This window comes from Schistocerca americana, chromosome 3, assembly GCF_021461395.2.
Source record: "Schistocerca americana isolate TAMUIC-IGC-003095 chromosome 3, iqSchAmer2.1, whole genome shotgun sequence".
In the NCBI taxonomy this organism is placed as follows: Eukaryota; Metazoa; Arthropoda; class Insecta; order Orthoptera; family Acrididae; genus Schistocerca; species Schistocerca americana.
Genome location: NC_060121.1, coordinates 470,356,932 through 470,384,841, shown reverse-complemented (window position 1 = coordinate 470,384,841; position 27,910 = coordinate 470,356,932). Strand labels below are relative to the sequence as shown.

Below are 27,910 nucleotides of genomic sequence, written 5' to 3'. Positions count from 1 at the left end.
TGAAGATCACAACAACAACATGAATTCATATATTTTAAAATGGAAGGAGTTGATTGCACTTCTTAAAATGTAACAAAACTTAACTCATACAGCATTAAAACGTGTGGAATGTTGCAAATTTTTGCAGAACTTAACATCTGTTGGAAGAGAAATTTTCCAAAATTTAACATCTACACAACACTCTGTTTTGCATCCGTTTTATAGCAAAATTTACTATGCTTTTCTGTGTTTATAATGATGAACTTTGATTCCTTCTGTTGGAAGTAGTGTTTGTGACTGTTCAACAATGGCAAATGTTTCTGTTGACTGACTTTCATTTGTAGCAAAGGCACAAATTTAGAATTTGTCTGCTCTTGAAAGACCAAATGTCATACAAAAGTATAAACTTCATATGTTGGTTGCTTCATTAAAAGTTTATAAATATCAATGATTATTCTACTTGAGCGTCTGTATGTTCCTGTGCAGTCTAAAATAGGTAGTTCGGAATATTATTTTTGTTTAATACATACTTTAGATGGATTCAGAACCTGCTAGTGAAGCAGATTATTCATCTCCCATTCAAGAAGCACTTCATGGATGTAAGAGGAGGAGTGATGACACACCAATAAGAAGAAAGAGGAGTATTCAGTACATTCAACAAGGTGGAGGTGAGCTTGATTTAGCCTGTACACAGCTGTCTGATAGCTATTAACAAAAGCTCCAAATGACCTTGTTGCGACACAGCAATGCTTTCACAAAACGACATGTTAGAATTTCAGGATAGAATCTACATTAATGATAAAATAAAGCAATATGTGTTTCTTTTGAAATGTATTAAGATTGCTGAACCTAAAACGTGAACTCTTCCAGATGATAAAACAAAAAACAAGAAATTTATTACCTTAAGAAATAGAGAGGAGATTCAAGTGTGCTGCTACATTTAGGAAGGTAATGGGGGTATCAGGTGCTAGAATAATAAATTTAGCTATCAAATATGTTATTTGTGAAATGCCAGAAGGATCAAGAGGATAAAATGTACACAGTCCTATTTGAGTCAAGAAGTAAATATAAAGAAAGTGAGGACTCACTTGTGTGCAGACCATATCAAAGCAGGTCACCCAAAGTGCATCCTTCCTGAACACAAAAAAAATTTTTTTTCCAATGTTTTAACATATCTTTTGGCAATCTGAGGTCTTTCAAGTGCTCCTTCTGTGCAGAACCCATGTTGAAAATTAAAACTGCCAAAGACCTATGTGAAAAAATTGCAGAAGACCATTTATAGACTTCACAAGTTCAGGGCTAATAATTCCATGGAATTCTTAAACTAAAAGAACCAGCTACCATTAGTGTACGTTTTACTGCCAGCAATACTGTCCATTCCCAAAGCTGTCTATTAGGGAAAGTTTTTACTCGTGACAAATCTGGTCATATAACTGTGCAATAATGGAGGGAAATGGATAGGTGTAGATGTAGAAAACAAAATACTAGTCATTACACATAGCTTGAAACACAAAAGTCACATGGAGCCAGTCAAATTGCTTCTGCTGAAAGATTTTTTTTTTGAATACATTTGGAGAAGAAACATCAAGAAGTGGCAAATTGGAGGCTGATATTAAGAATTTCCTGAGACTTATGTGGTTGACAAAATAAAAATTCAGTGATGGTGGCTATGCTCCTTCACTTTTGTGAGACATCAAAAATTTTCACAAAAAAACCTACATTATTTTCAGTCAGGGCGCACAGCTATATGCTATCTGACAAGAATAAGAATAAGAATCTTTATTAGCCGCTCAGTATTTTCTTACACAATGTGCTTCGTCAATAAGTTCAGTTACAGTATAAAGATGGTTATATTCTCATAACAATGTATATATAAATCATATGAATGTTAGTGTAGTACAATAGCACACATTTGGAACTTTATATATTGTTAATTTTACAATAAAAAAGAAAACATTATACAAATTTATATTAAGTGGGGAGTATTCATGTTGATGACACTATGTCATTATCATATACATGTTGATAACACTATGTCATTATCCTAAGATATTGATACAAATATAGAGCACTCGAAATAGGTCTATTATGCCTATATGTTAGATATTGTTTTTCCAAATTTAGGTCCTACTACAGGCAGAGGTACCTTTCTCTATGTTAAAACAGCAAATCTGCCATATTACAATCTTTATATTCATCAACTGAGTAAAATGCTTTACCTTTGAGCCATTGACCCAATGTTGTCTTAAATTTATTTTTAGATACTGTTTGTGCAATTTTAGGGAGCATATTAAACAGTTCGAGGCCTACATATTTATAACTATTATGTATCTTGGACAATCTAGAGCATGGCAGATCAATTGTGTGGTTTCGTCTTGTATTATGGGTGTGGACAGGGCATATTGAGCTATGTTTTCTTTTACTTGTAATAAGCAATAATAGATGTACAAACAAGGAACTGTCATGATGTTAAGTTTTTTGAAATGTTCCCTGCATGTGTCCCGAGGAGATAAACCCACTATACATCGAAGAGCTTTTTGCCATCTGAAAATTTATACTGAATTGAGAGAATTTCCCCAGAGCAGAATACCATATGAAAGATGGGGGTGGATATAAGCAAAATATGAATGCAGCAGTAAGTTTTGGCTGACATTACTCCTAAGCTTATAAAGTAGGAACATAGCACATACAAGTTTAGAACAGACGTATGTGATATGTTTATCCCAGCAAAGTCTCTGGTCAATCATCATTCCTAACAGTTTAACAGACTTATTTTCTTTGTTTGATACCTTCAAATTAAAGAATATTTCCTCAGTTTTTGTTTCATATATGTATAGGAAGTTTGCACTAAACCAATGAACCGGTTTTTCACATATTATTATTATTATTATTTTTTTTTTTTTCGTACAGATTCAAGAGTCTGTCCTGAATTGATAAAAGTTGTATCATCCACATAGAGGACTGTTTTACAGGGTAAATACTGTGGCATATCATTAACATACACTACAAACAGGAAGGGCCCAAGTATGGAGCCCTGTGGCACACCTCTTTTTATTGTTTGTGGGTTTGAAAGCTGCCCATTTACACTAAGAAATTGTACTCTGTTGCTTAAGTAGGATTCTAATAATTTCAGGGTGTCCTCTTCCATGCCATAGTGTCTTAATTTCATGATCAAAGTACTATGAGATACAATGTCAAATGCTTTACTGAGGTCTAGGAGAGTAGCACAAGAGATTAATTTATTTTCAAAGCCATCATATATATCACTAACAATATTTTCAACCGCTTTAACTGTGGATAGTTTAGACCTGAAGCCATACTGTGAGTTACTTAACAAGTTATTCATCTCAAAATAGTGATTCATTTGTTGGTGGACACAGTCTTCGATTATTTTAGATATTATTGGGATTAATGAGATAGGGCGATAGTTACTTGGATTTAATTTATCTCCTTTCTTAAATATGGGAATAGTTACTGCTATTTTCCAACAGTCGGGGAAAATCCCTTGCTGTAATATACGGTTAATGAGAGTGGTTAGAGGGGACAGAAGATCACTTGATATCTTCTTTATGACAAAGTCTGACAGACCATAGAAGTCCTGTGCTCTGGAACTACTTAGTTTGCTTATTGCTTTGCTAACATCATTTTCAGTTACTGTTGCCCAGCAGAATTTATGGACTACATACTTATTTGAACCTAAAAGAGTTTTAGCATCAAGCATGGCATTGGGGGGAGACAAATCTGGTTGTAAACTGAAGTTAACAAAGTGTGAGTTTAAGATATCTGGGGCTATGGGTGTAGCTAGTTGAGTTGTTGGTCTATTTATTTCACTTTTAATTACTTCCCAGACAGCTTTACAGCTGTTTCTGGATTTAAGAATATAGTTATCATTCACCCTACGTTTTGCCAAGCTTATTTCAGATCTATAAATTTTTCTTTTTCTAATGTACATCTCTTTGTACTCACTGCTGTTATGAGATCTGTCCTTAAACATGAGAAGCATAATCCTGATGCTGTTGAGGTATGGTGTGAACCAATTATTTAGTCTCTGTGAGCTTGGTTATTATATTCTTGCAATTTCCTCTATAAATAATTTGCTTGTGTTATTCACACACATATCTTTGTATAACATGTCATTCCAATTAACTGACCTTAATCTAGTTCTAAACTCTCTTATGTTGCATTCATTCATAGGTCTAACAGTTTTGTGTTGTTCATCTGGAATGCTAACTGGAACTGTAATCCGTAGGGCATCATGATCAACTAGGCCTAACTAGGCCTAACTTGACTACTCCAATTTCAACATTATTTTCATGGATATTACTTATTATATTGTCTAAGCAAGCATTATATCTTGTAGGCTTATCATTTAGACAATAGCAATCAAAAGCTCTTTTAGGGTATCCAAGAATTCCAATATGATATGACTCTGTACCCTGATATCCATATTAATATCACCAAGATATTCATTGTAATTTAGAAAGAACCGAGAAAAAGACTGTCACAGTGCCATGCTGTGGTAAATCAATGTGGCACTTGTAGAATACTTGAGAGGGACTGGCAAGTTCATGATATGAAAGCCACAAGCAACACTGCCATTAAAAAAGTTAACATTCGTAATAAGCAAAGCAGGAGTTCTCATATACCAGGAGGCTGGAAAGAAATCATGTTGTATCCAAACTGAAAAACACTTATTATGTATCTCCAATCTTGTTTGAAGTCCTAAAATAGAATGTCACCAACTTCAGAGAAATGGATACTGCTTTGTTACTAAGATTAGAAAATAAAGTCAGAGCTAAGAAGGCTGAAGGTGTAAAGAAACTACTCAAGTATTTTGACAAACTCTTCATATGAAGCAAAATATTTTATACAGAAGCTCTTCAAGGTTGCAGTAACAATGACACTGACAACAATGAAGGGAAATATGATGATGAACCAATTTCTTAGAAGCATTATATAAATTAACTTGAAGTCATTCACAAATAACAGATTATTGCTCATTTTAAAGACTGGTGATACTATAGCTGTTTTGCAAAAAAACCTTAAGAGTGTATAGTTCCTTGTAGTACTTATATGAAAATATTATTTGGATGTGACTGTTTTTTTGTGTTATAATGAAGAAAAGTCTGATGTGTTTTTAAATTTCTGTTTTATATATTTCTTAAGTTATTCAATAAAAGGTGTTTCCTGAAAATTTTACTTTTTGTAGATGTACAGTTTTGCAAAACAGTCCTCAATTTGTCCACCTCCATAACTGAGTGATCAGTGCAGCTGACTGTCATGCAGAGGATCTTGGTTCAATTCTCAGTACTGGCAGAGATTTTCCCTTGATGAGAGGACAAGAACATGATGCACTCATCCTTGTGATGCCGTTTGGGGAGCTGCTTGACAGGGTAGTTGCAGCTCCAGCTCATGAAAACTGAATGGCCAGGAGTTCGTTCTTCACTATGTCACTGCTCTATACTACTTTGGCTTCTGACAATTTGTATAAGGAGGGCTTAAATGAAGGTACGAGACATCATAATCACCAAACATGATGAAATTTGCATATGCCACTTTGGGATAATATAGTGAGACATCTACCCAGTGGAAGCATGTATCGTCACCTCCCCCCGAAAAATTCAGAGCTAGGTGACACTCACCACCCTTTTCAGTATCTGAGGTCTGATACTCACCAAATTCCTCAAGCACAGAAAAACCTTTAACAGTGACGTGTACTGTGAGACATCCCACAGCCTATGCAAGTCCATTGAGAGCAAATGACCTGAGATGCTCACAGAGGGATTGATTCTGTTCCACAATGACTCCTGTCCACACGTTCCCAAGGTCACACCAAGTGCAATGGCCAATTTCAAGTGGGAGCTGCTTGAGCATCCACCCTATAGCCCAGACATGTCACCCTAGGACTTCTAAAGAGTAGAACTTCACCTTATTCGTTCATACCTTTCTTTTGAACATCCCTCATGCTGCCAAGTTGCATCATTGGTTAGATTCAATGTTAAAATGCAAGTCCTACGAATTAAGGAGCAACTAATCAAAACATATAATGTCCGTTGATTCAGATGTTCCAGAAAAAGCAAAAAATTGATATCTACTAAACTATTCAATGGAACATAAGGCTGTTTTCACAATTAATTGCCTGTTGGGATGTTGAATTCGATCCCTCTTTGCAACAGATCAAAATTTGATTAGGTTGGTTATAAAATCAATTTATGTTTTGGATAACATATGTTTTGATCAGTCACCTAGGACATTACATATTTTGATGGATTTTCAGTATTTAAGCTTCATTAGTTCATGCAAACTTTAATACCTGAAAATAATTATTAACTTACAATAATTTTCTTATTGCTTTACAGTAATTATAAAACTTAGAAAAAAGGAACATTAATATTTACTTTAAGGAATGCTACAAAGCCTTAAATTACATAAGAAAACTGTTCAACACAATAATTTGTTACAGGCAAAATTAACTAAATTTTGTTGATTCTGGTCCTTCTTGTACACAGTCACATTCAGTACCTTCAGTGAAGCTGCTGAATGGAACCTCTAAAGTCGGTGAAAAAAATATCAAATTATTCTTCTTCTTTCGATTGTGTACCAAATCTTAAAGTGAGCAGTTTCTTCACATCTTCCCTTTTCTCTTCCTTCATTATATTTGACAATGCTAGTATAGGTCTTTCAGTAGCAGAGAACGTCTTCTGTCCATATTTTGACGATGTTGTGAATGACTTAGAAGGGTCATTGAAGTAATAATGAATTTCTGTTTTAAATTTTATATCCTGACCACTGACATTTTTCAGTTTTGACTTTTTCAAAATTATTCTTTTTTACTTCACTGATACCTTCTATCTTTTTCCATTTCTTTGAGAGTTCTTTATAGTTCTTAAGCTCCCAGTCTTTTCCATTTACCCACATTTCCCCAACTTCATTATTGATCTGTACATACTTCTCTGGATTCAAAAATTCTGAAATTTGGTACAGTATTCTCTCAACTCATCCAGAGACCATGTCTGAAGGTAAAAAGGAATGCCCTTGAACTGGAAAATATAGATACACATTCCTTATATGTTATGGAGAACTTTTCAGTAGCCAGAATGCAATAGCATGAATCAAATGTTGATTTTTATTCTGGCCACACCACCCATCAGCAAATAGTCTGAGAGGTGTGGTAGCCCGGTCAAAGGACATTTTAGAAAGAAAATCTGTAATGACTGATGCAATTTATTGTGGTCCTCTTCCAGCTTGACTTGACTCCATACATAGAAAACAGAGTGTGTGGTTTTTATATTTGTTACACAGAAGCTATAAAATGCAATTTGTCAGGCATAATATGCCTCTCCAATATTCAATTTTGTAGAGGCTGGACATGCTGCAAGTCAAAAGCAGACATTTTATTTCCATGTGGTGACTGCTTCATTAATTAATGAATAGCTCGAGCTTTCAGCCTGTGAGCGTGAAGTTCAGTCATTAACTTCTTCTTTTGATTTGTATTTACAGCACTTTGAATTTCGTGCTGCATTCTAAGGCAATACCTGCATCTATCACTGGCAGGGAAGCCAAAACCCAGTTTGAATTTGGAGTTGAAAATTCTGGTGAAGAATGATTTTTTTAAAATTTGAGATCAGTTGCCGTATAATTTGAAAAAGTTGTTTATATTTCATTCACACAAGAGAGACAGTCTTTTGCTTTTGTTCCAATTTTAATGACTTTGGGTGAAGATAAGAATTCTACCAAATGCTTTTTTTAGTTTCATACTTGCCAATATTTTGATCATCCCCCCCTCTTTTATCTGTTACTCCTCTCCCAGATGCAATTCGTTTCGCAGTGGTATTTAATCTTGTTTGTCCAATACCAAAGAGTTTATGAAAAAATGCAGCATACAGGAATTTTCTCCCCCTCTGATTTCACATGCAATTTACAAAAACCCAAGTTAGCATGTGATAGTTACTTTGTAAAGTAATAATGTTCTTTGTTTAGATTAGAACATTGGAACATTAACTGCAAGTGTTTCAGAGTCTGTTGGGTCATTTCCTGTTTAGTATCAGTACAAAGATACACTTCATTAAGAAGAAAAAATACAATGAAAAATAGTGTGAATCTGTTTTAAATCCCCAACTTACGTGATATTTCACTGTGACAGCTTTTGGTTTTACTTTGGAACTTTCTTCGTGGATACTCCGACTCTTTGGACTACTTACGTCCAGATCTTCTTGTTTTATTTGGTTCTACATAGAACGTTTACAGGGATAGATCAGCAATTAAAACAACCTCTCTATGTTGGCAGGGAGGGGTCAAAATTCATTAAATGAGTGTCTTTATCATGATGTCTGGGACAAAAAAAGAAAGTGCTGTTTATCTTAGCATTGTTTACTGATGAACGTTATGGAAACAGATTCTGTTTGTCTGATAAGATGGTATAAACCAAAGATTTACCTGATTTCTGTTTCCACTTCTCTTTTTGATTTCTTCATCATTCTTTTTTGTGTTTCACGATCTTTATGCTCCTCCCCTACAGTCACACTTTCCTTTTCTAAATCCATTGGATGCAGTACACACAAAACACAACAGCATACTGCCGCAATGCAGCACTAACAACAACAATTTTGCTAAAACGTCAAACAATACCAGAAGGCAATAATGCTGACTAAAGCTTTGAATAGCTGCAAGCATAGACAGGTGTTAAACTTGACCATACTGCCAAAGTAGATTAAGCAAAAAACATAAATGGTGGACATTATATATTCTAACTCATTCAATCATGTGGACAATATACGATTTGTTTTAATTGCTCATTTTTAATATACTTTTTTGGTGTTACAGTATACAAATAGATGCACTCTGATGATGATGTTAGGTTTGTGGGGTGCTCAACTGCGTGGTTATCAGTGCCCGTACAAATTACCAATCTTTGCACACTCCAATCTCGCCTCTTTTACGAATGATGATGAAATGACGATAACACAAATACCCAGTCCCTAGTCGGAGAATATCCCCAGCCTAGCCGTGATCCACAGGCAGCAACGCTAGCCACTAGACCATGAGCTGTGGACAGATAGACACAATCTGATTGGTGGGTCATGTAGATCATGTAAAATACTGCCGGAAAACTATATCAAAATCAATTTTGCCCACAAGTGGACAATATACGTTTTGACTGGTTGCTCTCCAATTGTTTAGATAAGTTATTTCATTAGTCAGTTGAACAGGAGGGCATGCCATATCTGTTATGACCACTTCTAGCAATTCAGTTTTTAAGTTGTGGACAGTTTTGCTTTTTACTTGAATCTTCCACACCAGTGTCATTTATCCATTAAATATAAATTATGTGACTGATGTTTTAGTGGTCATAACATTAAAAAGGCTTCAACTGAAAAACTGCCTACTTTTGTTGGCAACAGTGGTACAGCTGATCTCCAATTCATCACAGACTTTATAATTAATAGAAATAACATCTCCACGCAGACTTACTTTAGAACTAGTAGAACTGTCTTTTATATATAAGGGGCATTCAAAAAGAAACAAGCCGGAGGTATAATTACAGAAACCAGTACCTGTCTGTTAGAAGTATTGACCCTGGCTGTTGAGACACTTGTCCCACTGTGACACAAGGCAGTGAATGGCTGTCTCAGAAAATTCCCAAGGCTGTGATGTTAACTAGTGTCGCACATACAGCTGGACGCCGTTGTCTGTGGTGAATTGTTTGCCCCTCAGAGCCTTTTTAGGGGGACCAAAAATGGTCCCCTTCTGGTTCATTTCCTGCAGCACGGGACAACAGTGAATGCCCAGCATTATTCGCAAACATTGACCACCCTTTGCCAAGCAATAAAATCAAAACGACCAGGCAATCTCACCCGTCGAGTTATTCTGCTCCATGACAATTCAAAGCCTCATATGGCCAACACAGTCGTGGCACTCTTGCAGAAATTCAAATGGGAGGTTCTCGGCCACCCTCCATACAGTCTGGACCTCTCTCCCTGTGATTACACCATTTTTGGTCCCCTTAAAAAGGCTCTAAGGGGCAAATGATTCACGTCGGATGATGATGTCCAGCTGTACGTGCTGAATTGGTTAACATCGCAGGCCCAGGAATTTCATGAGAGAGCCATTCACTGCCTTGTCTCACAATGGGATAAGTGTCTCAACAGCCAGGGTCAGCACTTCTAAAATACAGGTACTGGTTTCTGTAATTATGCCTCCAGCTCATTTCTTTTTGAATGCCCCTTATAATTAATGCAATTAAGAAATGAGAATGGTCCCAAAACAGAACTATGCTATATTATAGTATTTGTTTCATATCTGTGCTCACCACTTGTGATTTTAAGAATGAAAACTGTTACAATTTTAACATTCACACTTGGAAGCTTTTATAAGATCAACTTACCAAGCTGAGATGGTTTGCATATACCTATGATGCAGATAGTGCTACTGTTGGTGCATCCACAATGAAGGGCTGTTGGTGCATCCACAATGAAGGGGTATCTGTGAAGAGGGTAGATAAACATGTGGTTCCCAAAGAGGACAGCAGCATTTTCAGTAGGTGCAGGTGCACCAGTCCAGATGACGGACTGTTCTAGCTTGTGACATTAGCCAACATGTTCTTGCTATGTGGGTACTGTGAATGGTTGAAAAGAAGGGAAACTATAACCATTATATTTCCTGAGGATATGCAGCTATACTGTATGGTTTAATAGTGATGGCATTCTCCTGGGTAAGATATTCTAGAGATAAAATAGCCTCCCAATGGATTCCAGACAGGGACTACTCACAAGGAAGTTGTCAAAGAAAACTGATGGTCTGCAGGTCATAATATGAAATGTTAAGTCCCTTAATTGAGTAGATAGGGAAGTCAGAGAATTTAAAAAGGACAGTGGGTAGTTTGTAGTTGCATATAGTGAGTATTACTGAAGTGCAGTGGCGGGAGTAACAGGACTTTTGATCAGGTCAGTACAGGATTATAAACACAAAATCAAATTAGGGGTAAAGCAGGAGCAGCTCTTAAAATGGAAAGAGAATAGGGATGCTGGTGCAGGGCTATGAACGGCATAGTGAATGCGTTAGACCAGCTGAGATTGACAAGGAGCAAACACGCACCACAATATTTCAGCTTTATATGCCTACTAGCTCTGCAGATAATGAAGGGATTGAAAGAATTTCTGATGAGAAAAAAGAAATTATTCATGGAATTAAGAGAGATGAAAATTTTATTTTGATGGAGGACTGGAACTTGATAGTAGAAAAAGGAAGAGAGGGAAAAATAGAAGGAGAACATGGACTGGGGGGAGGAACTAAAAGGGAAGCCACCTGGTAGAATTTTACAATGAGCACAATTTTGTCATTGCTAGTATCTGGTTTATAAATCATAAAAGAAGGCTGTATATTGAAACAAGACCTGGGGAAACTGCAAGGTATCAAATAGTTTAAATAATGGTAAGAGAGAGAGATTTTTAAGTCAGATTGTAAGCTGCAAAACATTTCCAGTAGTAGATGTGGAGTCTGACAGTAAATTACTGATTATGAACAGAAGATTTAAACTGATGAAATTGCAGAAATGTAGAAATTGAAGGAGATGGAACTTCAACAAATTGAACCAAGAAGAGGGTGCTGAGAGTTTGCAAGTAAGGATTAGACAATGACTTATGAAATAGGGGTGAACAGCAATTTAGAATGTGAATGGGTAGCCTTGAGAGATGATCTAGAAGGCAGCAGAGGAAGAAATAGGCAAAAAGACAAGGCCAAATAAATCCCATGGATAATGTGTGACGATGATGGTTCAAATGGCTCTGAGCACTATGGTACTTAACATCTGACATCATCAGTGCCCTAGAACTTAGAACTACTTAAACCTAACTAACCTAAGGACATCACACACATCCATGCCCGAGGCAGGATTCGAACCTGTGACTGTAGCGGTTGCGCAGTTCCAGACTGAAGCGCCTAGAACCACTCGCCCACACCAGCCGGTGTGACGATGATGAAAGGAGAAAATATAAAAATGTAACAAATGAAGCAGTCAGTAGGGGGTACTGGCAACTAAAAATGACTCTTAACTGCAAGTGGCATCTGGCAAAGCAGCAGTGACTAGGTGATAGGAAAACTGAAAGTTGGAAGGAATGTATAGAGCTGTTACACAAGGGAAAATGAACTTGAAGACAGTATTATAGAAACAGAAGAGGAAGTAAATGAAGGTGAGGTAGGATGTATAATATTGCTAGAAGATTTTGAGAGGGCTGTGAAAGACCAAATTCTGAACATTTTCATGAAGTAGATGACATTCCTTCAGAATTATTTTGATTCTTGGGAGACTCAGCCATGATTAAAACTTAGCACTTTGTATGCAATATGTAGCAGATAGACAAAATACTGCCGGACTTCAAGAAAAATATAATAATTTCTTTTCCAAAAAGGGCGGGTGTTAACAGGTGTTAATTACGGAACTATCATTAATATGTCACATTTGGAAAATACTGACACAAAATATTCACAGAAGAATGAAAAACTGGGAGAAGCTGATGTTAGGGAAGATGACTATAGATTCTGGGGAAAAGTAGGAAAATGTGACCCTACAACTCATCTCAGAAGATAGATTGAAGAAAGGCAAACTTACATTTAACAGCATTAGTAAACTTAGAGAAATCTTTTGGCAGTGTTGATTGGAATACACACTTTGAAATTCTCAAGATAAAAAAGTTATCTAAAACTTGAACAGACTGTAGTTATAAAAACTGAACGGTAGGAAATTATAGTAATTGAGAAGGCGGTGAGATGGAATTGTAGCCTGTCCATGATGTTATCAGTCCATACATTGTGCAAGCAGTAAATAAAACCAAGGATAAATTTGTAAAGGGAATTAAAGTTCAGGGAGAAGTAAGAAAAACTGTGAGGTTTACCGATGACATTGTTATTCCATCAGACATAGCAAAGGACTTGGAAGATTTTGAATGGAATGTATAGTGTTTTGAAAAGAGGTTATAAGATGAATATCAACAAAAGTCAAACAAGGGTAATGGAATATAGTCAAATTAAATCAGGCAATGCTAATAGAATTAGATTAGGAAATGAGACACTAAAAGTAGTTAATGATTTTTACTATTTAGGCAGCAAAGTAACTAGCATTGGATGAAGTAGAGAGTGAATAAAATGCAGACTAGTAACACCAAGCAAAGAGTTTCTGAAAAAGAGGAAAGTGTTGTCATCAAGTACAAATTTAAGTGTTTGGCAGCTTTTTGTTCTGGTATTGTGTGGTGTGTAGTCTCATATAGAAGGGAAATGTGGATGACATTCACTTCAGACAACAAGAGAATAGAAGCTTTTGAAATGTGTTGCTGAAGAAGGAAGTTGAAAGTTAGAGGGGTAGATTGAATAACTAATAAAGAGGTACTGAATTGCATTGGGAAAGAAAGAAATTTGTGGTTCAAGTTTACTAATAGAAGGAATCAGTTGAAAGGACAAACCCTGCGCCAGCAAGAAATCTTTAATATGGTAATGGAAAGAAGTGTGTGGGGTAAAAATTGTTGAGGGAGAAGGCTTGAATATTAAATAGATGTAGGTTATGCTAGTTACACAGAGGTAAAGGGGCTTATAGAGGATAGACTGATATAGAGAGCTGCATCAAACCATAACTCGCACTGAAGACCACATCAAAAGCACATTTATTCTTCTTCCATGTACTTGATATAATTTACAACATTTTGAAGAAATTGACCATGATTCTGTGGTTTATTTCTTTTTTAAGATTATTTCTTTTTGTTAAAAAAAAGAAACCATTTTGTTTTAAGAATATGAAAATTGTAAGTATTTCTCGTCAATTGCAGCGATTCTTTCAACAATGGATTGCAAGGCCAGTGAATGCTCATTTTTTACCTGAGTGTATTTCACTGGATTGTGATAGGGACAAAACAGCCCAATTACTACAGACATGCGTTGGGAAACTTTATCAGCTTGCCGAATTACTCCAAAAGCAGACTGTGGTAAGTTGTTCTACAAGTTTAATGCATGGCATTTTTAAAAGCAGTGTCTGTTGGTGGCATGAACAGTGTTAGCTAGAGTAAATGCAAGGCATTTATTAGTAGGCTAGGCGAGTACCCGATGTTTATCTGATGTGTATTTATTTCAGTTCTGTTAGTCCCCCTGCCCCCACTCTGTATCCATCTCCTCTTGCCCCTTTCTCTGTCCATCTGCTTTTCCCCTTTCTCTGCTATATGCTTACATACATATTTATAATATGCACTTGCTGAGTACCCTTGTTGCCCAGGTATTTATTCAGTTCAATTATTTGTTGGTCCGTCTCCTCCTTTCCCCATCTCTGTCCGTCTCCTCCTCCCCCCATCTCTGTCCATCTCCTCCTTCCCTCCTCTCTGTCCATCTCCTCTGCCCCCTCTCTCTGCCCACCTCCTCTATCTTCACAACCAGACAGTCTCCTCTGTGCCCCTCTTTTTCTCCATCTGCTCCTTCTCCCTCTGTCCATCTCATCGTCTCCTCTCTAATTCCGTCTCCTCCTCCCTTTCTTTTACCATCCCTTCCTTCCCTCTTTCATTGTCCATCTCCTCACCCTGTGATATAACATGGCCAAAATGTTTTTGTGGTAAAGTTGTATATCGTTGCTTAACACAAGGAAAACCATCATCAATATACCACATCTTATTATGGATATCCTCCATCAAAAAATAATACAGTTTTGTTGTATGATCTGGGGTGCTGCTTCTTGATGCTGCTGTAGGTTCATCTTGATGTTATTGCATCACCACATGGGAATCATGTAATGGTATAAGCAAGTTTCAGTGCTTCTCGTTCACTGAGAATTTTATTTCACATGCTAGATTTTCAGCGGCGAACGTACAAATTCTGACTACATGCTGTTGATACAAAATTCAGTCCAAGACTGATGTAAGACTGACCTAAGACTGACCTATGGTGGCATACAAATCACCTCTGTTTATATGGTTTTAAACAATTACTTTGATTGCTACATATTGAATTTTGAATATTTAACAATTAAAGTTTTTACATACATCTTACCAAATTACATAGAAAATTACATGGAATAACAGTGAATAATTTCATACAAAGCCAGGAAAGAATCTGTTTCTATTAAGGCTATAAATGTTTTATCATTGCAACAATATATTCCATTAATTTGCATATATTATTTTACTAACTTAAAGTAAAATTATTTTCAGGTGAACAGAGCGATTAGTTTTATTGAATGAAAGGCCTAGATTCAATTAATTAAATTTTATATGAGTAAAATTTTATATTTCTATATAGTTGTAATTACAGTTCTATTATGTAATACCAATTAGAACATGAGCATGTTTGATTCTGCATGAAAAATCATCGTGTCACATTTGTGTTAGGAAAGTGAACAATTTCTGACTTAAAAAACATACAAATAGCTGTCTCTCGATGACTTGAAATATTGGAACTTTAATTGTTAATTACTCCATAGTTACAATAGCAATTTTCTTCCTACTGTGAGCCTGTAGTTTGTATTGTGTGTAAATTATGATGGTACATTAGTTTTTTATCCAACAAGTTTTCTTCATTCTATATACTGGTGAAGCCTGATGTAAACAGTGTCAAATCAACAAATTAAATTGGTGTAAATTACTAATATTACATATATGCCCTCTTCAGGTGAGTGGAGATGAGCCTGGAACAAGATACAGGATTCCAAAAGGGGTTATGGTATTACAATACCCCCCCCCCCCCCCAAAGAGGTTTGACTATCACAGAGAGACAAAGCCCTTTTAAATCTCTGGCTAAAATTAAGAGAATATAATCATGACTAATGAAACAAACAAACAATTTGACAATTAGTGTGTGTGAAAAATATCTACTACCATAATGAAATTTTATAAGGCATATGTAATTTTAATTTGAGGTATGTGTTATTGTGTGTATATAGTTTGTCAGCCAACTTTCTCAGACACAAAATGAAATTTCTCTCACTATAGCAGAGAAGAAAACAACGAGAAAAATACAAGCATATAAAATTTCACAGTTTTGTCATCTTGGTGCCCTTTTGATGCACTCCATTGAATGTTCTATGAGATTCCTTATTGCTATGTTCAATTGTTCATATATTATTACCTAAGAAATTGTGTCTTACCTCTAAAAAATGTTAATGTGAGTTGGATGTCAAGTTATGGATATAGTATCACATAATTTTTTAATTTTTATTTATTTATTTTTTAATATGCAGTCGCAATGTGGTCATACTTTATTTTCCCAAACAATAACATACCTCAACTGGAATGCCAGACAGTAGATGCTGTATCGAACTGATTTCAATGTCAAAATTTCAATAGACCAAAGAAAAGTATCGTCTTCTTAATTTAATGGTCAATGATTATGTCTATATCAGTGTCCTTAAATAAGAGAGAATGTACATCAGTAAACAACAACCCCTCTGTTATCGCAACTACTGTGCCTCTCACCTTCATGAGTTTATCAAATGTAGTAAACAGTTTTTCAGTATAAAGTGTTGTGTTTTATCATACTCCATTTCACATCATATTGTTCCAACTCTTTCCTCATTTATTTCAAATATGCATCAGCACAAAATCATCATTAGTTTACTCATGTATAAATATATCACATAATTGTTAATCTATCTAATCACAGTGTAACTTCTGATTCAGAAGTATGGTGAACTGTTCAATTTAAAGAGTTATTCTGTGTGTATAATACAATGTGACAAAAGAAAATTCAAGCTGATAGCATAAAATCTAACCTACTATACCAGACAAAATGTATATTTGTGTCCATGAATGACATATCAGATTCCAAAGTTATCCTACATTAAATCATAGAAAAACACTAACTTAAAGTATATACCAGAAAATGCAAAGGAAAATTCCCTCCAGGCTGTTAAGTGAGACTGAAGTAATTCATAGAACGGTACAGGGTTCATCAACTCATAGGAAATGCAATTGCAGCAAATGATTCTAGGACCACAAAACAAGTTATAGTTGAAGGAATTCCAAAATCATGACATCACAACTGAAAAACAGATCAAATTGATATAGTAAGCAAAACTACATGAAACTAGAATTTGGCATGAGACACCTTGAAAATGTTCAAGGCCTACATTTGTGACGATCTGACAGACCTGAAAAATCCAAACTGCCATGTACTAACTAGTAAGAAAGTTCAATATCAAGTGGTTCAAATCTTAAAATCCACAAAAAATAAGTATGCATGAATGTGAATCAATACGATGTGGAACTTCGCAAGTTCCAAACAGACATCGTCTAATACCATAAGACAAGCAGAAGTTAGTATTAGGAGCACAAAGGTTCAGTGATACAGTGAAGCATCAACAATGAATACAACTCATGTCAAATATGGGAAAATATTCCAGATAAGTAAAATTATTCATGTTCATACAGTAATAAAACATGGCGAAAAATGTTTTGTGGGTGATGTTTAGTCACTATCTAATTATTTCACACCGAGATGAGTACGTATGTTGGCACTTAAATGACCTAATAGGAAAAGCAATGTAAGTATTCCATAATATCCCAAACAGATAGTTGAGGAAATCAATGACAAAAACCACATCAAAGCACTAAAGAACATATTTGATGAATGCTAACAACCAACATAGAAAACATGACACAAAGCATATACAAGATAGGAAAGTTGCTACTCACCTTATAGTGGAGATGGTGAGTCACGATAGGCACAACAAAAAGAGTCACACAATTGTAGCTTTCGGCCATTAAGGCCTTTGTCAGCAATAGACACACATACAGACACGCACGCACACACTCACACAAACACAACTTGCACACATGTCTGCAGTCTCAGACAACTGAAACTACACTGCAAGCAATAGCACCAGTGCATGATGGGGCTGGCAACTGGGTGGGGGTAAGGAGGAGGCTGGAGCAGGGAGGGGGAGGGATAGTATGGTGGAGGTGGCGGACAGTGAAGTGCTGCAGTTTAGATGGAAAGAAGGTGGGGAGGGGGGGTAAGTAGCAGAAAGGAGAGAAATATAAAGAAATTAAAAGACTGGGTGTGGCAGTGAAATGACAGCTGTGTAGTTCTGGAATGGGAACAGGGAGGGGGCTGAATGGGTGAGGACAGGGACTAACAAAGGATAAGACCAGGAGGGTTACGGGAAAGTTCCCACCTGCACAATTTGGAAAAGCTGGTGTTGGTGGGAAGGATCGATATGGCACACTCTGTGAAGCAGTGATTGAGATGAGGGATATTATGTTTGGCAGCATGTTCAGCAACACGGTGGTCCACTTGTTTCTTGGCCACAGATCGTCTGTGGCCATTCATGTGGACAGACAGCTTGTTGGTCGTCAAGCCTACATAGAATGCAGCACAGTGGTTGCAGCTTAGCTTGTGAGTCACATGACTGGTTTCACAGGTAGCCCTGCCTTTGATGGGATAGGTGATGTTAGTGACCAGACTGGAGTAGATGGTGGTAGGAGGATGTATGGGACAGGTCTCGCATCTAGGTCTATTACAGGGCTATGAGCCATGGGGTAGGGGATTGGGAGCATGGGTTGTGTACGGATGGACGAGTATGTTGTGCAGGTTCAATGGACAGTGGAATACCACTGTAGGAGGGGCAGGAAGGATAGTGGGCAGCACATTTCTCATTTCAGGGCATGACAAGAGGTAATTGCAACCCTGGCAGAGAATGTACTTCAGTTGCTCCAGTCCTGGATGGTACTGACTTACAAGGGGAATGCTCCTTTGTGGCCGGACTGTGGGACTTTGGGCGGTGGTGGGAGACTTGAAAGATAAGGCATGGGAGATTTGTTTCTGTACAAGGTTGGGAGCATAATTACGGTCAGTGAAAGCTTCAGTGAGACCCTCGATATATTCTAAGAGGCCTGCTCGTCACTGCAGGTGCAACACAGGATGTACGGAGGGACTTCTTGGTGTGGAATGGATGGCAGCTGTCAAAGTGGAGGTATTGCTGGTGGTTAGTAGGTTTGATAAGGACGAAGGTACTGATGTAGCCATCTCTGAGGTGGAGGTCAACATATAGGAAGGTGGCTTGTTGGATTGAGTAGGACTAGGTGAAGCAAATGGGGGAGAAGTTGTTTAGGTTCTGGAGGAATCTCGATAGGGTGTCCTCACCTTCAAACCAGATAGCAAAGATGTCATTACTGAATCCGAACTAGGTAAGGGGTTTAGGATTCTGGGTTTTTAGGAAGGATTCCTATAGATGGTCCATGAATAGGTTGGCATAGGATGGTGCCATTTGGGTGCCCATAGCCACACCCTGGATTTGTTTGTAGGTAATGCCTTCAAAGGAGAAGTAATTGTGGGTGAGGTTTGGAATCTATAGGGCATCGGGAAAGGTAGTGTTTAATAGCAGTAAGGCCATGGGCATTAGGAATGTTAGTGTACAGGGAGGTAGCATCATTAGTGATGAGAAGGGCACCGTATGGTAAAGGGACAGGAACAGTGGAGAGTCGGTTGAGGAAATGGTTGTTATCTTTTATATAGGAGGGTAGGTTCCTGGTAATAGGTTGAAGGTGTTGGTCTACAAGATCAGAGATTCTCTCAGTGGGGACACAGTAACCGGCCACAATGGGTCATCCTGGGTGGTTGGGTTTATGGACTTTAAGAAGCATGTAGAAGGTAGGAGTGTGGGGAGTGGTAGGGTAAAGTAGAGAGATTGAGTCTGGGGAGAGGTTCTGGGATGGGCCTAAGGATTTGAGTAGTGACTGGAGATCCTGCTGGATTACTGGAATGGGGTCAGTGTGGCAAGATTTGTAGGTGGAAGTATCTGAAAGCTGACGGAGTCCTTCCCCCAGGTAATCCATGCGGTTCAAAACAACGGTGGTGGCGCCTTTGTCTGCAGGTAGGATCATAAGGTCGAGATCAGTTTTTAGATGGTGGACTGTGGTTCTTTCTGAAGATGTAAGGTTAGTTTGCATGTTGAGGGATTTGGGGAATGATGATGAGGCAAGGTTTGAGGTTAAGAAATTCAGGAAAGTTAACAGGGGGTGGTTTGGGGGCAGTTGGGGGTGGATCACGGTTGGATAGAGGAGTGAACTGAGTTAGGCAAGGTTCAGTATTGATCTTTGGTTGAGGCTGATTGGTTGGGTTGGTGGCGAAAAAGTGTTTCCACTATAGGGACTGGGTGAAGGAGAGAAGGCCTTTAACAGGTCCTTCCTGATTTAATTAGGGAGTGGGGAAAAATGAGAGGCCTTTGGAAAGGACTGACATTTCTGTGGGACTAAGGCTTCTGGAGGAAAGGTTCATGATTGTGTTGCAGATCTGTTTAGGTTCTGGGTTCTATGTGGTGGTGGGAGGGAGTTTAGGAGGGTGGGGTAAGTGTAGATCTGTGAGACAGGGTTTGTCAGCTATGAGGGGACGTGGGAGAGGTTTGGAGGTTGTTGTAGTGGTGGTGGACAGTGGTACTCCGAGGCAGGAGTAGGAAGTGAGCAGGATGGAGAGCTTTTTGAGGTGGCGTTGTGCATGTTGCTCAAGTTCCTGCAGGGCAAGAGTTTCAATGTGTGTTATGGGTTCCAGGAATTTGGGATTACATAGTAGGAGAATTCTCACCAAACAAGTTAGCCAAATCATCTGTACTAAGATTAAATTTATTTTCTACTTTACTAGTATCATCACTCATTTGCATCAGCATTAAGTCCCAAAATGCTTCACAATAGTCAACTCTGTTTCTCTGGTAATTATTGCATCTATTGTGGAGTCTGCGACCTGAATTTCGCCTTCCTCTCCTACCTCTAGCATGATTTCTGTAACTGTTCTTCACCTCAAACTGACAAGCTCGCAACGAGGTGCTTACCTGTTTTCCTGATTATTATTTTCGTAGTATCTGTTACCATTTCTCCTTTGATTACCTCCGCCCTGCTCATTCCTATTATTGTTATTACTCTAATTCTGATAGTTGTTACCAAAATTATTATTTCTTCTATTACCATCATATCTGTTGTTATTGTTCCTGTTGTTATTCTGGTGATGTTGGGATGACCCACATTCTGAAAATTGTTCTCCCAAGGACGATCTAATTTATCTATGTATTTCGAAAATTCCTCAATAGTGTCATATGGTCCATGAACAAGTCTCCACTGAACAGGGACAGGTAAATGCCACTTCAGAGCATCAGTTCGGATTAATTCGTCAAGTGGTTTATCTATGTGTGCTAAAGTACTAAGCTGCTTTTATTAAAATTATTGCTTTCTCTTATCTCCTTTGTGAAATCTACTTCCATTCAAAAATTCTGATTTTATTTGCACGTGCTTACTTTATGACCAAAACTTGTTTAAAAATAATTTTTCAGACTCTGCAAATTCACTTTTGGGTTAACATGCTGGTTAGCCCAAGATAAAGCTTCTCCATCTAAAAATCATTTACAGAATTCCCTTTCATATATTCTGGCATGCCCAGTGCAAAGCTGTCCTTGCACTGGTACAAGTAATCGACAGGGTGTAGTTTAAAATAACCCCAAGAAATTTTTGTAATAACATTATTGCCATTTTTTGAAACATGTTATTACTGCTGTATATACTACTAAATATTAGACTCTAGGTTTACAACTTTAGAGTTGACTGTTTGTAGATTATTTGATACTTCATTCACTTTGCTGTTTACTGAAAAAATTGCTCTGAAACAAGTGTGGAATTTATTTTTAGTTTCTTGTCAATGAAATTATTTTTGGTTTCAGTATAAGTTTGTATGTTATGCAAATCTGATTTTTGTGTGTCGAGTTCATCAATGTCAATGTTTTCTGTTCTTTTTCTTGTTCGTCAAGTACGTCAACACGTTTGTTAACTAGTTGTGATTCAGTAACAGCAAAGTTCTTAAAACAATCCACTTCAGATTCTGCATTGTCTACTCTTTCATTTCTACTGTTTATTTGTCTATTTACCTTATTAAGATCTTCCCTAATTGCCTCTAGTTTCTGGTCTCTTTTTCTAAAATTATTTTTGGTGTCCTCTCTATTTTTTTTATTTTGCTCCAACAGTTTACTTTCTAGTAATAGAGAAAATTTTTCCAGTGTGTCTTCTGATTGTTGAAATCCATGGAAAGGTGAAATTATACACACATCAGAAAAGTTTTGCATCACCCCGTTTCCCAGAACTCTTGAAGATAGACGTTGACTGTGGATATTGTATCACAGACACAGTTCCTTTGACTGTTCAGAGACGCCACTAAACCAGCCCAAAGATTTAAACAACCATGCATGAGTAGCACCAATTAGACAGAGGGGGTCCGACAGCCAATCAGTTCCAGTCATTCCACCAGGAAGGACATACATGGCTCATGGCTCATGTCGTCTGTAGTTCAACCATGCCTTGATGGTCAGTACCACGGTTCGATCGCATCCACATTGTTGCTTTGTGTTAGGAAGGGCTCTCAACAAGGGAAGTGTCCAGGCGTCTCGGAGTGAACCAAAACAATTTTGTTTGGAGATGGAGGAGATACAAAGAGACAGGAACTGTCGATGACATGCCTCGCTCAGGCCGCCCAAGAGCTACTACTGCAGTGGATGACTGCTACCTATGGATTATGGCTCGGAGAAACTCTTGACAGCAATGCCACAATGTTGAATAATGCTTTTCGTGCAGCCACAGGACATCGTGTTACGACTCAAACTGTGCGCAATAGGCTGCATGATGAGCAACTTCACTCTTGATGCCCATTGTGAGGTCCATCTTTGCAACCACCACACCATGCAATATGGTACAGATGGGCCCAACAATATGTCAAATGGACTGCTCAGGATTGGCATCATGTTCTCTTCACCGATGAGTGTCGCATATTCCTGCAACCAGACAATCGCCGAGACGTGTTTGGAGGCAACCTGGTCAGGCTGAACGACTTAGACACACTGCCCAACAAGTGCAACTAAGTGGAGGTTCCCTGCTGGTTTGGGGTGGCATTATGTGGGGCCAATGTACACCGTTGGTGGTCATGGAAGGTGCCGTAATGGCTGTACAACATGAGAATGCCATCCTCCAACAGACAGTGCAACCACATCAGCAGCATATTGGCAAGGCATTCATCTTCATGGATGGCAGTTTGCACCCCTATCATGCACATCTTGTGAATGACTTCCTTCAGGATAACGATATAGCTCGACTAGAGTGGCCAGCATGTTTTCAGACATGAGCCCTATCGAACATGCCTGGCATAGATTGAAAAGGGCTGTTGACGGACGACATGACCCACCAACCACTCTGAGGGATCTATACCGAATCGCCGTTGTGGAGTGGGGCAATCTTGTAGATAGTATGCTACAACAAATACAGGCATGGATCAGTGCAAGAGGATGTGCTACTGGGTATTAGAGGTACCGGTGTGTACAGCAATCCGTATCACCACCTCTGAATGTCTCACTGTATGGTAGTATAACATACAATGTGTGGTTTTCAGGGGCAATAAAAAGGGCACAAATGATGTTTATGTTGATCTCTATCACAATTTTCTGTACGGGTTCTGGAACTCTCGGAACTAAGGTGATGCAAAACTTTTTGATGTGATGATGAATTCTTGTGGCCTTGAGTGTTTAGATTTGGCGTCGATACATGCAGCTACCAACCCAATCTTGGTTTGATTCCGTCTTTGGTCACATAGAGAAAATATATTGCTTCTACTCATTTTAACTAATTTTGCACAACTTGACAAGATGATGAGTCGTGCTTGGTCAGATGGTAGAGCACTTGCCCATGAAAGGCAAAGCTCCCGAGTTCGAGTCTCGATCCAAAACACAGTTTTAATCTGCCAGGAAGTTTCACATCAGTGCACTCTCCGCTGCAGAGTGAAAATGCTAGTTCTGTAAGGTTCACAGGAGAGCTTCTGTAAAGTTTGGAAAAACGCTTCCGAAAACTATCTTTCCTATTTACTACTCTGTTACGTAAATAATGTTTTGCTACTTATCTGACAATCCATGCTCGCTGCTGGTTGTTGGTGTTGGTCCGTTGACTCACATGTCCACTTTTTCCATAAAGGTCCTTGTTTCTATTCACATCCCAGTACTGTTATATAGCACAGTATATTGTAAGCAATTATTTCACATGAACCTTAATAACCATTAGCATACGATGCAGTTTTATACCTATCCCAGCTTGTTTCACCATGTTGTAATATGGCATGGTGAAAATGTTTTTGCGGCGAAGTTTGGGATGTGTATCTTGCTTAAAACAAGAAAAACAATGATCAGTATACCACAGCTCATTAAGGATATCCTCCACCAAAAGAATAATATGGGGTGCTGCCTCTTGATGCTGCCGTAGGTTCATCTTGATGTTATTGCAATGCCACATGGGACTCATGCAATGGTATAAGCAAATTTCAGTACTTTTTGTTCACAGATAGTTTTATTTTGCACACTAGATGTTCTGCAATGAACATACAAAGGCTGACCGTGTGCTGTTGATACAAAATTCGGTCCAAGACTGACGTAAGACTGACCTATGGCAGCGTACAAATCACCTCCGTTTATATGATTTTGAACAATTACTGTTATCATTACATACTGAATTTTGCATATTTAACAGTTAAAGTTTTTACATACATCTTCCCAAATCACATAGTAAATTACGTGGAATAACAATGAGTAATTTCATACAAAGACAGGGAAGAATCTGTCTCTATTAAGACTATAAATTGCATGTTTTGTTATTGCAACAGTATATTCTGTTAATTTGTATATTTTTACTTAAAGTAAAATCATCTTATCATTTTCAGGTGAACAGAACAATTAGTTTTATTGAATGAAAGGCCTAGATTCAATTAATTAAATTTTGTATGAGCAATTTAGATTTCTATACAGTCATAACTACAGTTCTATTAACTGACACCAATTAGAAGATGAGCATGTTTGATTTTGTCTGAAAAATTCTCATGTCATATTTGAGTTTGGCAAATGAAGAATTTCTGACTTAAAAACGTAAAAATAGCTGTCTCTCGATGACTTGAAATATCGGAACTTTAATTGTTAATTACTCCATAATTACAATAGCAATTTTATTCGTACCATGCACCTGTAGTTTGTATTGTATGTAAATTATGATGGTACATTAGTTTTTAATCCAACATGTTTCCTTTGTTCTATATACTAGTGAGGCCCAATGTAAACAGTGTCAAAGCAACAGTTTGAGTTGGTGTACTAATATTATGTATATCAAATAATGGAAAATCCAGTATGGAATGTAACAATACCAGAGAAGGAAAGTTGCTACTCACCATATAGTGGAGATTCTGAGTCGTGATAGGCACAACAGAAAGATTCACACAATTAAAGCTTTCGGCCATTAAGGCCTTTGTCAGCAGTAGACACACGTACACACACAAGTGCGCATAGCCTTCATGTATACAATATTTTTTCCTGTGAGGTATAGATGGTTATGATTTAACAACAATATAAAACCTTCTAACTAATAACTGGTCTTCTTATCGAAATATTTTGTTATTAAATATATCTCCTGCTTGAAATAAAGAAGAAACAAATTATAATATCTAACCAATGTAGTGAAATCATGAAAGAGACCAGGGAGTGGTGAAAATATAACTTGTGTGGCAGAGAGTTCCAATTCTGGGTGCTGCAACTCGCAACTCCATTGGTTGCGGCAAACACATTACATGGAGATGGCCATTGGCCCACTATTGGAAATAAAGACTGGCTTAGTGGGCATCTAAGCAGTTAATATCAAATCTTTGAAGATTTCACTACACTGAATCATGAATACAATTGTTACCTAGATTTTCTAGACCTGAACTGTGATTTGGGACTCTGTTGATCAGGTGTTGTAATTTAATATGATTCATTGGTACTGATTAGAGCAGAGATCATGATATTAGCTGTCATAACATTTGCTCTCTATTGTGTTTTTGGTCATTGTGTTATTGTCAGTGTTTGTTTATCGACATGCAAGTCACCAAAGTGGTGTCAAATTGAAAGACTTGCACCCAACAAATGGTCCACCCGACGGGAGGTCCTAGTCACACAACAATTATTAGTGTTTGTTTACACATGCCACACATATTGTGGATGCAAAGTTTGCTCAATTGAGGCAGCATCAGGTAGTGTTCCAATAGCAACAAAAGCAACAGCAAAAATAACAAAAGCAGATTTGGAGACAATTAAAGTACTACATAAATAGCACTGTGACCAGATGAAGTGTATAGCAGAGTGAGACAATGATCCTCCAACAGCAGCAACAATCCCAGTGTTGGCAGCAACTGTATTTCTGGCATCTGATGATTCAATGGAAATTGGAATACATGTCCCCTATGACTTGCACTCATTTTAAAGGCTGGTAACATTTATGACAACCATCTTCAGTCAGTTTTATCATTGTATTTTAGTAGTTACATTTAGAAATTGATTCTCAAATTATAACTACTTGTAGAACCTTGTACTTCATCATACAATGTCTTGTGCATTTTTTTCCATTCATTCTTGGATATGAATACAGGTAGTACCTGCTAGACTGAGTTTCAATGATAATGTAAAATCAGTGTTAGGGAGGGTGAAAAAAAGACTTCAGTTCATTGGAAGCATTCTTGTTTCATACTTACATTGTCTCAGTATTTTCTGACAGCTATCCTTTCCGTATAATTTAGCTTGCCTTTTATTTTACATTTCATTCTCACCTGAAATAAATCCATTATACTTAAGATCAAAATTTCCGTCGTTCCGGAGACCCAGATCATAACACAAGACATTTTCTCATAACCTTTAGTAAACATTGTATGCATTTCCATTCTCTTATCTTATATCTGTATGCATTATCATACAAAACTTGTAACCTAAAAGCATTCATAAAATTTGAGTGTTGATATACAAAATCTTTATGTACATTTGCAGATAGTCAAACATAATTCTGTTTTCCTTTTTAAAAGATTGTGATAAGATAGTCAAAGAATCTAGAAATGAAGGACAGAATGACCCAGTTCAGGGAAGCACTATGCGCCAAATAGTGTGCTCATTAAACTGTAATGAACCCTCTACTAATTTGTGGATTCACTTTGAATCTGACCCACTGTTTCACCATCTTGTTTTGCAACTTTTGGTGTAATTTCACCCTTATGTTTCATACCATTTGCCAGACTGATACTAAATGCAATAAATTTGCTGTACATCTGACCCCCTGCAAATACATATGTGTTGACTATTTGGCATCTAGCAAAAAGAGAAGTGAAAAATATTGTTAATACCCTAAACATTATTGTTTTTACATTTATATTAAACCTTATCTTTTGTAAGATGCTCACTTTACTGTCAATGCCAAAAATTCCTTCTACCTCCATTGTAACTCTTAACCTCATTGTCCACGTCTAGTAACTCAAAAAAGCAGTGGCAGTGTGCATAGCTACAACACTAGGAGAAAGGCTGATCTTCACTATTCTATCTTATATCTAACATTGACACAGAAACGGGTGAATTATGCTGCCACAGAGGTCTTTGGTCACATACCAAATAGCATCAAAAGTCTGACAGATAGCCAACCAGCAATTAAAAACAAACTAAAATAATTTCTGTATGACAAGTCCTTCTACTCAGTAGACAAATTTTTAGATATAAATTAGTAATAACACAATTATTAACGAATAAAAGAAATATTGAATTATGACATGTAAACTTGTGTTGAACTGACACATTCCACATCATTACAAAGTGTCATATTCATGATCTATGGAGCAAGTATGGATGTCATCTAAATCTAATCCAAGTTTAACTGATCTTGGCAACTTAGTAACAGCCTTCTTTGCTTTTACAATCTTCACTTTCTCTTCAAGAATTTCACACTTCATAGTAATAATGCTTATATTAGCATTAACTGGTTGCGCTTTGTTTACTTCAAAATAACTACGGAAGTTTCAGACTTTCTTTTAATTAGATCGTTCCACTCACTAATATTATTAGAGTTGTAGTGTAAGTTACCCTGAAATACAGTAAAATTGGTATTTATTCTCATCTTTC

At 37.3% G+C, this 27,910-nt stretch overlaps 1 protein-coding gene across 3 annotated transcripts in view; it reads left to right on the top strand.

The window, feature by feature from the left end:
* LOC124607316 (testis-expressed protein 47-like) overlaps positions 1–27,910 on the top strand; it is a 225,219-nt gene that overhangs the window by 120,295 nt on the left and 77,014 nt on the right. For 2 of the 3 annotated variants that reach the window (XM_047139614.1, XM_047139615.1), the window contains exon 4: positions 13,794–13,949. In XM_047139614.1, the coding sequence (XP_046995570.1) occupies positions 13,794–13,949 (156 nt within the window). Of the gene's footprint in view, positions 1–13,793; positions 13,950–15,615; positions 15,885–27,910 lie in introns of those variants that run through there. The other variant, XM_047139616.1, reaches the window with a different exon arrangement.